This window comes from Silene latifolia, chromosome 5, assembly GCF_048544455.1.
Source record: "Silene latifolia isolate original U9 population chromosome 5, ASM4854445v1, whole genome shotgun sequence".
Lineage (NCBI taxonomy): Eukaryota > Viridiplantae > Streptophyta > Magnoliopsida > Caryophyllales > Caryophyllaceae > Silene > Silene latifolia.
The window spans coordinates 30,513,083-30,524,630 of record NC_133530.1 but is presented as its reverse complement, the minus strand read 5'-3'; the positions used below and the strand labels follow the sequence as shown (position 1 = coordinate 30,524,630).

The window sequence follows — 11,548 nt, the reverse complement described above, 5'->3', positions numbered from 1 at the left end:
TGGGGGCCTCCCTGAAGTTTACATTGTACCCACTTGTTTTTGTTGATGTCGATCGACCCCGATAGTGATATGATGATCACCCGGTCTGTTGGCGATTCGTGTCCCTGTCTGTTTGGCAGTTCTTTACCGTCGATTGTTGGCATGCTGAGCCAATCCCCGTCTCCTCGTGAGTTGTCTCCTGCGGACGTTGTGGAGCTTAAGGCAGATTTGTCCGACCTTAGCTCGTCCGATAGGATGTTTCAGAGGGAGGTGCATCGATTACAGTACATGCTTCGTCGCCTAAGGGTTAGTTTGCCCCTGGGACATCCAACAGTGACTTCGATCAGGATGATGTAGCCTGGTTGTGAAGCTGGTTCAAAAGTATATGGCGAAGTTAAACGGACGTCTGAAGCGTCGGGTCGACCAGGACTCGTTGGGCTGGTCCTCCCCTGTAACACCCTCACTTACCAAAGAGCCTTAACAAGACCTTCCCAATAATCAAGGTCGTTACCATCTCGGTTACCCGAGGTATGTATATTAAATAGACCATAAAAGAACAATTAATTTTCTCTTTAGAATCTACAGCGGAAACAGAAGGACAAGAACTAAACTATGACAATATAATAAAATACAACTGGTGAAACTACTATCGACTTGTTTGACCTTGCTCGACCGCGGCATTGGCACGAGTCCTCTTCTTGGCGGGTGCTCTAACTTTCGGCATGCTGCAAGAATACAAGTTCAACAAGAATTTTTCCGGAATCCACACGATATCAAGATGAAAATTTCAGATTTGTACTCTTTTTAGACGAAGTTTAAGACGGATTTTTCGATCAAATATACAAGATAATCGTTTGGTAGAGTAACACTAGTACCAATTAAACTTCTATAAGCATCCTACAAGAAATTAGAATGATAAAAATCAAAATTTTGGAGCAAACCCTAGAAAATTTTCGGTATAAACATGAGAATTTTAAATTGGTAAGTTGATAGAATGAAGGAAGGATAAGAGGATGAATCCAAGAGCAAGGTAGTAAAATTAGTTAGGAATCCAAGGAAGATATTATCCGAGACATTTGGCGTGAGGCTGGGTCTCGATCTCGTAGTCTTATTTATAGAGAGAGAATGTAGTTGTTTTTGTGTGGTTGTTGATGGAATGATTCTTGTTGTCATTGTTTTTCCTTACAAGGAACTTAATCCCTAAGTAAGTGCATGGGGAAGGTTCCCAGAAGTTTAGAGGAGAAGTATTAGGACAAGTCTTTCTCCATTGATTTCTAAATTGAGCATCAAGACGGAATATTCATTTTATAGATTTTAAAACGCGAAAGTGGTAATTAAGTCCCTTAACTTTGTTCAATCGTGAAATTAGGCCTCATAAGTTGCATTTGAAGCAATCAAGCCCCTTAAGTTTCACCAAAACTGAAATTCAACTCCATTATCTTAATTTTCACCAAATTTTTATATTAAAATCACTTTTAATACAATCTATCAAATTTAAAATATTTTGTTTTATAATTTTAGAACTTTTATATTTATATTAAATATTGAGAGTTGTCTTTTATTTTTTTGAATTTTATAGTATATAGACAATTTATTATATTTGTATGAATACTATATAAATTATAAATAATTTACTAAATATGTATGTAAAAGTGTTCGTCAATGAATAATAAATTATGTAGAAATTCGCAAAGTTGAAATTAGTAATTTTTAATATTTAATAAATTGTTTAATACTAATATAAAATGTTTTTAATTAAATTTCTTGTGAAAATTATAAAAATGGGGTTAAATTTCACTTTTTGTGAAACTTAAGGGGCTTGATTACTCCAAATGAAACTTATGGGGCCTAATTTGGTGAAACTTGAGGAGCTTGATTACTCCAAATGAAACTTATGGGACCTAATTTCACAATTGAACAAAGTTAAAGGACTTAATTATCACTTTTGCGGATTTTAAAATAGGTTAAGTACGGTTATTTGGTGTTAGAGATAAAGGTTATGGCATTTCTTAGGTAGCTTTTTGTCATACCTCTTCTAGTAATTGGATTTATATATATTTTTTTTAGTATTTAAAATTTATAAGTTACTCCGTATATAATAATTTTTGATGACAAAACTCAAAATTAAATTTATAAGTATATTTTTGAGCAATGTTGTATTTTATTTTATCTTAATTTTTAAGTGAATGAGCTCAAAAACTTTCTTTAAAATAAAAGTCGAAAAGTTTATTATAAAACTCAAAAAGCACACAACCAGATATACAACCACTAATGTATAATCTATGAAGTGTTGTCTTTGAGCCGTTTTAAGATTTAAGATGATACCTCCATCTGAAATTCGAATTTGTGTTCTAGATTTACGAATGGTTACTTTTTTTTTGTTCTCAATTTCTTAGGCGAATTATGAAGAACTAGGTTCAATTATGGCGTGTGATTTTGATTAATTTCACTTAATCACATATAGGATATAAGAATTTCACTTAGGTTATTTAAAGTAGTTAACAATTTATTTGAATTTTGATCCCTTCGATTTAGAAAGTTCTCATTTTGAATTTTTGATGCGTGAAGCAGCAGTAATAATACATAATAATGGTCGCACATTATTGGTAAGTTAGGTAATATGATCACCTTTCTTTCTACTTTATATCAGCAATCTAAATTCTTAGAATATGAAGGTGAATTTATTTCATTTTTGATGTTTTAATCATCAAAATATAATTGAAATGGAGTTTACGACCGCTATTATATTCATCTACCATAGAAAATCTATAGTAAGCTCAATGTACCAAATCAAATTTAGCTAAAATAGAGAAGGTATCATTAAACTTAAAGTTCCTACATATTTATTCGAACATTCTTTCTATTGTTTTCGCTTCTCAATAGAAATAAAATGATTAGTTGATTCAAACTCACCGAGGAATATTGATATTTCGCTCCATTGTTCTTTACATCAATGAATATAAAATTACTTACGGACTTACTAAATTTTATGTCCCAAGAATATACAAGAGACGGTCTATTAGTCTTGCTCAAGCTTATAACTTATATAGTGTAATCATTTTAAGTTAGTTTTGCGAGTTCTGAAAGAAGTTGTTACTTACTCATCCGTAACTTACAACGATCTCAAATGATCTTTTGTGATGATTTTTAGAGTCTCGTAAAAGCAATGTTCGAGTGTATGTCATCTCTCATATCCAGGTTATAGTACAAATACACTTACTTTACCGGTTAAACTAATCAGCATTTGCATCTCCCATATTTTTCACATTAGTTTTGATTTTATCAGACTAATTTTCACATAATATTTTACGAGTTTGAATCCTCCATTTTTCATTATCGAGCATCACTAATTAGTTACACTTCTGAACATAGACGAAAGTCTGAGATATTAGAAAATGTAATAGACGGCCAGATCGATTTCTTTCATGCTACCAAACAGTTCAAGGATGTATACAATGGACAAGTTCAGAAACAAACCTGAGAACAGGATTTCATCACATTTCCGGTACTATAAATACATTAATTTGTATGAACATCGCCTCCTATCTACAAAATCTGACACCAAGCGAGCCTGATTTACAAATTTTACTGTACAATGTACAAAATCAAGTTTCTTTCCCTTTCACCATCCATTTCCTCCACGTTCTTTATGTCTTTCCTAATATCTACTCCCCGATCAAAAATGGCAGCAAAAAACTGTAGCTGGAACCAACAAAAACTGGTTCCGCTACCTTCTTATCACTCTTTGGTAAATGTACAACCGTGGTATAAGGCAGGGGTCTTTGTATTGAAGGTCTTTTCTTGTGTAACAAGCAACATCATGCTTCTGACTGGCGATTGTAGCTCCACGCTTCACCTCTCACAAGCCGTGTATGAAATTAACAGCCACTAGGCCGAACCTTCCTTTGTATATTCACATATTCCTGATGTAACTACTCTATATCCTAGTTTATCAAACAATTAGCTGAGAACATGGCATTCTTACTGGCGAGAACACTACAGTGAGCCGGGCATGATCAGATAACAAGTAGTCTTCAGGCCACATCCCTTTTTCGACTTCTGTTGGGAATAACACTGCGTTTTTTACACTAAAGCCTATACTTTGGACAGTATCTCGGACTTCACCATCATGGGAGCTTCCATCTTCTGAATCGTCCAATCCATCTGGATTCCATATTCGTTGCTGTCATAATAAGCACGGATTTTAGCACAACAAATACAAGAGAGTACGGTAATGATCTCATGTTTGATGCCAACCCAATCCTTACATATTCCTTTTTTTTTTAATAATAGGGTTAAAGGTTGGTCTCACATGTAAGACAGTCTCATCATATAAGTTTCTGATGAGTGTCATAAATTGAATTTTTGTAATGAAAAATCCCTGCTAGCAAGGGACTGTGAAATGACTCTACAAGCTGAATCGTAAAAGCTAAGAGTACAAGTTCTCCCTGATTTCCTTCATATGTTTACCTGGAATTCGTTGTAGTCAAGTACCCCGTTCCCATCAACATCTGCTTGAATCCACAAATCCTTCGTCTCTTCTTCACTAAGTCCATACGGGTGGCCAGCTAGATTTAACTGCAGAATTGAAACATTTGTTAAACTACATCACAGAACATAAACTTTTTAACACGCCATGAAAAAAAAAAGCCTAACATAACATGTACCTGCCTAAGTGCTTCACAAAAACCGGAGTAAGTTATACAATCACCACCGCTATCATCACTACCGCTATCAGCCTTTAGTAATTCAAACGCATCACTTTCCGTTAATGATGCTCTTCGAAGTAATGACTGTACAAGAGAAAAAAATTGTTACAACGCTGTTCTGAACTTGGGGTTCATATCACTGTCAACTGTCAAGTGTGTTTGCCTTTGTTTCTTTTTCTAAAAATTCTAACTTCCTTTTCCCCTCCACTCTGTTTTAGTCTGTGAAAAAGTTCATAGATAATGTACCTAAAAAATAAACAAACATATATAGTCCTACGCTAGTGCGTTGACGATGTCCAAATCCATAATATTGAGTAGTAAGAAGTTGTGTGGAAACCAACAGTGCTATTGACATTCACCGAAAGCTATACTAAGAGTTTGGAAATAAGATTTGGTTATGATGACTTTTATGTAAAGCTTCAGATATTTTGTTTACCAAATACCAACCCTATATTTTGTGGATACATATCCACAACCAACTTATACTGCGTAACTCGATCTTCAGATGTTTTGTGTACCAAATCTATGTGTTGTTTACCAAAATTATATTTAGAGCTGCATAAGACATAAGGTTAATGAAATACCCAACTGATGATCCTCAAATACCTACCATCCGAGATTTAAATGAAAGGGTATTGCAAAGATATATTATTGTATTTTAAACGCTTTTAAAATGAAGGGAAACTGGTTTCCTACCTTAAACATGCTAAATACTGCTTCATTCCAGCTGGTTTTGAGAAGCTTTCTATATCTGTTGGGGTTGAGAAGCCAAATAAAGTCAACCCCACAGATGTTTCCTCGGTGATTGCGGTGGCTTATCCACTGATTCAGGAGAAAAATACGATATGAGGAGGAAAAGCAAACGCAGGGAAACTGTATCTAAAGAGAAACACAACAATCAATGTTAAGTTTTGGGCTATATTACCTTGTGAGCATCAGCATCTGCGTACTGGTGAGCCGTGTCATATGATGAGACAAACCCTTGAGATCTTAAGAATTTGTAAACATGTCCGCGTTTGCTGCCGTTCCAATCACTTCAATAAGAGTACTTCCATAGTCAATAAAGAACCATGAATTTTCAGAAAATTACATGCAAGAATACACAAAAGAAGCTCACCCACACAGTAGAATAGGCACAGGGCCTAACTTGTGCTCTTTTTGATAAGTTTCGACATTTTGTAGGATCTCATAAACCTGATAGAGGACAATATATTTGAAATAAGTAGCTAGGAGATGATAAACAAACAAAGATGCTGTCATTTAGAATACCTAACATACTTGGTGTAATCTCACTAGGCAGAGACTGGAATCATGAGGAAATAACAAGTGGGTGTTCACAATAAGAATCTCTTGTTTAACATTGTTGCTTCGGCTTAGAAACGGGTTTAGTAATTCAGCATGTATTAGCTGTGCGACACGGTCTCCAAAATCGTTGAGCTTCAAGTCTCGATGATTAATTACTCTAAAATAATCTTTGTGCACGGCTGTTAACAAACCTACAAGTTTTAGGAGATGCACTTAAGTCAAACAAGGAAGCATGATATGTTTGTAAGCATTACCGTAATCATATGAAGCAATTATTTATTTAAGAAATCTGTTGTAATTAGTAAACAATGACACTACTATAATAATTTTGCATAAGATGACAATTTCTTCCATTGAAAACCCGTAACAACTAATTTGGTCAGAATATAAATTAAGTGTACAAAGTACAAACATATGATGACACCTAATATCATTATATTACAGACAACGCACATTAGAATGACGTTGCATAACTTACTAAAAGACGCAATTATGCAATTATGCAAATATGCAATATGCTTTCCTACTTCTACCCCCCTGCTAAGAGCAAACATCTTTCTGTTTTCACCTTTCCTTTCTCAAAATGATAATTACTAGGGCCATTACATTAAATGGGTTAGTTGAATAATCATTATACATTTGTATTGAACACTCAATAGCGAAGCAGGAGCATACATTCACAATTTTTTAACGGGTATAACGTGCAGTCTTGCAGCATCAATGTGTAGAGCAACTGAACTTGACTAAGAATCACATTTAGGTTTGTGCTCAAGAATCCAAATAGCCAACACGAAATTAATTTATGTTCACAACAAAGTAGATGGATGAAAGCTTACCATCCCCTCGATTGTTGGTTCGTGCCAGTTGCAAGTTTATGTAACCAGCGTCACCAAGCCGCTTTTCATACATATTGACAAGCTCTTCATTACCAAACCAAACTTCCTAACCATGACAAAAAAATCTTTCAAGCCTCAGCATCTCAATACTTCACAAAAAAACATTGCAGACCAAACATTGCTTGAACATTGAAATGCACAAAATAACCAATCTCAACCTGAAGACAAATAATGGTAGATCTTTCACACAACAACCAATCCAATATCCTTTGATTTCTGGCAAGCCAAAACGCCCTATAATCGCTTTCACGACATCCCTCATCCTGCTCCTTCCCATGGGAAAAGATGCAATGAAATCCACAATTAGCAATAAGAAAAACACTAAATAAATCAAATTGAATATACTAGACATAGTAACATGAATCGACATTCAATCAAACTGCCTTCGTCCCAACTCCCAATCATTTGTTTACCTTTTCAAAGGTAAACAAATGATTGGGACGGAGGGAGTATAAAACTATGACAAAGCTAGCAAACCTCATCATCCAGCCTCTTGTAGATTGGAGCAAGGATGTTAAAGGTAGTACAAGTTACACATTGATCTGTAATTGATGATGCAATTGCATAGCTCCCTATTCTTGACACCCTTCCCTTCAGCATACCGTATCGCCTCACCATTGCCTTCTTCTTTTTCTTTGCTTCTTTTTCCAGTTTTACCAATTTACAAATGCAACGCTTCTCACCTAAGACACCCATATAAATACATTATGCACTTTTCTTTTTATGATTATAAAATGCAGTCATAATCATACACAGCCATCATAAACAAACAAATAGAAAGACACATAGCCTTGAATCATGGGTTTTATATAATATACACAAAACATCAATTTCATACCATAATATAAGGAAAAAAAAATCAAAAATTCAAACACTTGATTAAATGCTTCAAATACAAGCTACATTAACATACAACAACACAAAATCACCAAAATGTTCAAAATTCCTTACAATTAACAATTATATAATCAAATTAACAACTTTCACATTAACAATTAAACAAACACTTCATGTGCATTACCAGAAAATTAAGAATCAGACCTCAAACAAAAAAACAAAAACAAACCCAATAAACCCTTTTGGAAAATGACCCAAAATCATATAAACAAACAAATAATCAAAACAAAAAATGTCATCTTTTTCATTACCTAAAGGGTTTTGAAAACGTTAACAATGGTGTTCAAATTTTATTGTTACAGTCAAAATTAACTAAAAAGATTGCAACTTTTATGGGATTCTGGGATTCATTTGGATATTTGGTGAGGAAATTAGAATGGTGCTTAAAAATAGGGGAATTAGGGAGAGAAAATAAGGTAAATTTGAACAGATACGATTTATAATTAGAGTGTGGTGAAGGGTGATGAGTCATTAGATGGTGATGATGATGGATTGATTAATTAACAGAAATACCGTTACCGAGTCCGACATGGTCATACTCATACATCCGTTTTGTAGACGGATTATGCAACAAAGTTAGAATTTTTTAAATCGGGGAAGTGAGTGATTAGTATGTATGATGATTATAAATTTTGGTTGATAATGATTTGTTCGTTAATCCTTACTAGCCACCTTACAATATTACGTTCAAATGATTTTATGATGGAAAATTGAAAATATGTACAAAATTAGATAGTTAACTTAGATCACGATTAACAACAAAAAAGTTACGAAAAATACATAAAAGGGGTGCGAGAGAGGTATCTCGAAAACTTAGTTAGAAAGCGTATTTTCAGAGTTCCTCGATAGTATGACCTTAAACTTAATGAAAAGTTAATTCAATAAGCTAACTACTTCAGTTTATTTACTTTAATATTCCAACATTTCTAGAGTTATCAATATCACAAAAGTTTCTTTTTTTTTTTTTTTTTGATAACGAGGAGGTTGGATGGCACGCGCCAATACCATGCTAACCAACACGTACCATGTAAGCTCAATCCACGGGGTTACTCCTCACTGGAAGACATGTGGCCAAGTCTCTTCCTCTAGGAAGATTCGAACCCGGGACCTCGCAGTCCATCTTTCGGATGTTTTGAGGGTACCCGGATCTCCACTAGACCAAGAGCACTTGGTTAATATCACCAAAGTTTACCTGTAGGTGTTGTAGCAATTTATTTTCATGGCAAAAATTAACCATATGAAAATGATTATGGTAAATACATTATTAACTTAAAATAACATGCAATTGACGAAAATATCCCTACAAAAAATTTAAAATTTGATAACTTACATGAAGAGATATATCTTTACAGGAGTACACGAATTGATATTGTAAAATTGTTTTCTTAAGGATTTTCGATTTTATAATTAGAAATTTGTACCAACTCATTTCTTTAAATAATGTGTTGGAGATTAATAAAGTGAAGGAGTGTATTTGTTCTTATCTATACAATCTATACAATATAGTTAAAAGGTCATATTAAAGCATTTAATTTAATTTCACATGGCATTAGCATTTAATATTTTATACCTACAATATAGTTAAAAGGCTAGATTAAAGCATTTAATTTAATTCCACATGGCATTAACATTTAATATTTTATACCCCATTAATTTCTATTAATTTTTATTGATTATTTAATTATTATTTATTAATTATTATTAGATTATTGGTTATTTGATATAATTCTTAAAAAAATGAATGATTACTAAAAGTCCTTACAAAAATGTCATTAGATATTGTGTAACATACAAATAAAGAAAATCAAAACGAATCATTAATATTCTTAAATTAAATGTATATATTAAAGATTTGATGAATTAAGAAAAACCAAAAAAAATATGTAACTTACCAAAATTCACATAAAAGTTTCATAATTTACAATTATATTTCACATTTTAATTGATTTTTGGAAGAGAACATAGATGTTAGTGAATCAGTTAAATATTTTCATAATAACGCAGCTCATAAAATTAAAGTATATATTTATTTATTTCTTTAAAATCTATATAATAAATAGTATAAAAAGGCTAACATTGAGTACATTTTTAAATGACATGAGATAGAACCACATGATTTCAAGAAGCCATATTACAAGTCTCATCATATCATAATTATTTTCTTTTATGTCCCCTAATATTTATTCTTACAGTTACAATAATAGAAAAAATTAAAGAAGACAATAAACTTTTTATCTTCTTCCACTTCAATACTTTATTCAATTCACCACAAGCATTTAACCTTGCTTTTCATCTCCTTTTCCCATAACTCATTTCTTAAGTTCCTTTCTAATGATTCATATTTTATGTTTACGTTAAACTTTTGATGATATTATGACTTCTTAATTACTACTTTTTTTCTTAAGATGATAATGTTTATTCCATGAGCACGACAATAGACATGCATGGTAAATATACTTGGTGGTTGGCAGCTAAATCAGATCATATGTGGATAAGATGGGTTGGCCATGTCTATATGAAGGGCAATGATTGGCAAGAGTACACTCCTACTGCTAATTCCAGCCAGGTCAGAGACATTCTGAAGCCTGGTTTTCTGAATGGACAGTGGATTGACAACAAGGGTGTATATTCTGTGTCTAGTGGCTATAAATGGTTATGTGGTCAGCAATCTAAGGTGAAGTGGTGTCCTCTTATATGGAATCAAACCAGTATACCAAAGCATTCTTTCATTAGCTGGTTGGTTGTTCAAGAGAGACTCATGACAAGAGAAAGGCTACTTAATTTTGGCATCATAACTGATGGTTCTTGTTTCTTTTGTCACTCACATTTAGAGACTCATCAACACTTACTATATGACTGTCAGTTTAGTAAGCTATGTTGGGCTCTTCTGTGTGGCTGGCTTGAGATTGACCTACCTTCTGCTGGACTCATTGATTGGTGTTTAAAGTGGAGATGTAAGTCTCTTATGAAGAAACAAATTGTTTATGCTGCCATTGTGGCAGTTTGGTATCACATTTGGAATGCCAGGAATGTTTGCAGATTGGAAGCAGCCATACTGATTACTCCTGCTGCACTTATAACGAAGGTCAAACTGGACATCACCAAGAGGTGTAAGGATAGAATCTGGTCTGTGAAAGCTCACAAGTTTGCCTGGGAACCTAAGTATGATTAGAGTTCTGCCATTTTTGGAATCTGTTGATTTGTAATTAGTAGATTGGTGTGATGATTTGTACTGAATTACATTATTTATGAGCTATAATATATTTCACATTTCACCAAAAAAAAAAACAATAGACATGCATTTTTATTATAATTTTTTTATCAACCTACATCTCATTCGTTTTTCTCATGTTCTCTTTTCCATTATAAGATTTTACTATATTGGTCAAACTCATTTGATAATATTTTAAATATACTCGGTATATCTTATGCAATTTTGTATTTCGTGAACAATTGATTTTGGCATAATACTAATTTGTACAATTGATTGAATTTTCAGGAGCATGACATACTTGGAGATCAATACGTGCAAATGACAATCGACAAGTATGTGGATTTTTTAAGAGGTAGCATGATGTTTTTATTATTTTTTCCTTGGAATTTCTTTTTTTTTTTCTGGGAGATTTTCTATTTTAGTTATTAATACAAAACTCATTTGATAATATTTTACATATACTCGGCATATCTTATGCAATTTTGTATTTCGTGTACAATTGATTTTGGTATTATACTAATTTGTACAATTGATTAAATTTTTAGGAG

At 33.1% G+C, this 11,548-nt stretch overlaps 2 protein-coding genes across 4 annotated transcripts; one reads left to right on the top strand and one right to left on the bottom strand.

Moving 5' to 3' along the window:
* Positions 1–3,443: 3,443 nt before the first annotated feature.
* LOC141657168 (putative calcium-binding protein At1g02270) lies at positions 3,444–8,259 on the bottom strand. 3 transcript variants are annotated; one of them, XM_074464313.1, is made up of 11 exons: positions 8,038–8,259; positions 7,367–7,572; positions 7,048–7,152; positions 6,830–6,935; positions 5,967–6,184; positions 5,806–5,882; positions 5,614–5,722; positions 5,385–5,510; positions 4,647–4,772; positions 4,450–4,557; positions 3,444–4,162 (listed from the first exon to the last, which is right to left on the bottom strand). In XM_074464313.1, the coding sequence occupies exons 2-11, from the start codon at positions 7,505–7,507 to the stop codon at positions 3,932–3,934; spliced, it is 1,347 nt and encodes a 448-aa protein (XP_074320414.1). In that variant the 5' UTR covers positions 7,508–7,572; positions 8,038–8,259; the 3' UTR covers positions 3,444–3,931. The 3 variants fall into 3 exon arrangements, with proteins under 3 accessions (XP_074320414.1, XP_074320413.1, XP_074320415.1); XM_074464312.1 differs by having other exon boundaries at positions 7,048–7,158; positions 8,038–8,241; XM_074464314.1 differs by lacking the exons at positions 7,367–7,572; positions 8,038–8,259 and having other exon boundaries at positions 6,830–6,931; positions 7,048–7,134.
* A 1,967-nt stretch (positions 8,260–10,226) lies between these two features.
* On the top strand, positions 10,227–10,958 carry LOC141655168 (uncharacterized). The gene has a single exon (XM_074462260.1). The coding sequence runs from the start codon at positions 10,227–10,229 to the stop codon at positions 10,956–10,958; it is 732 nt and encodes a 243-aa protein (XP_074318361.1).
* Positions 10,959–11,548: the final 590 nt, after the last annotated feature.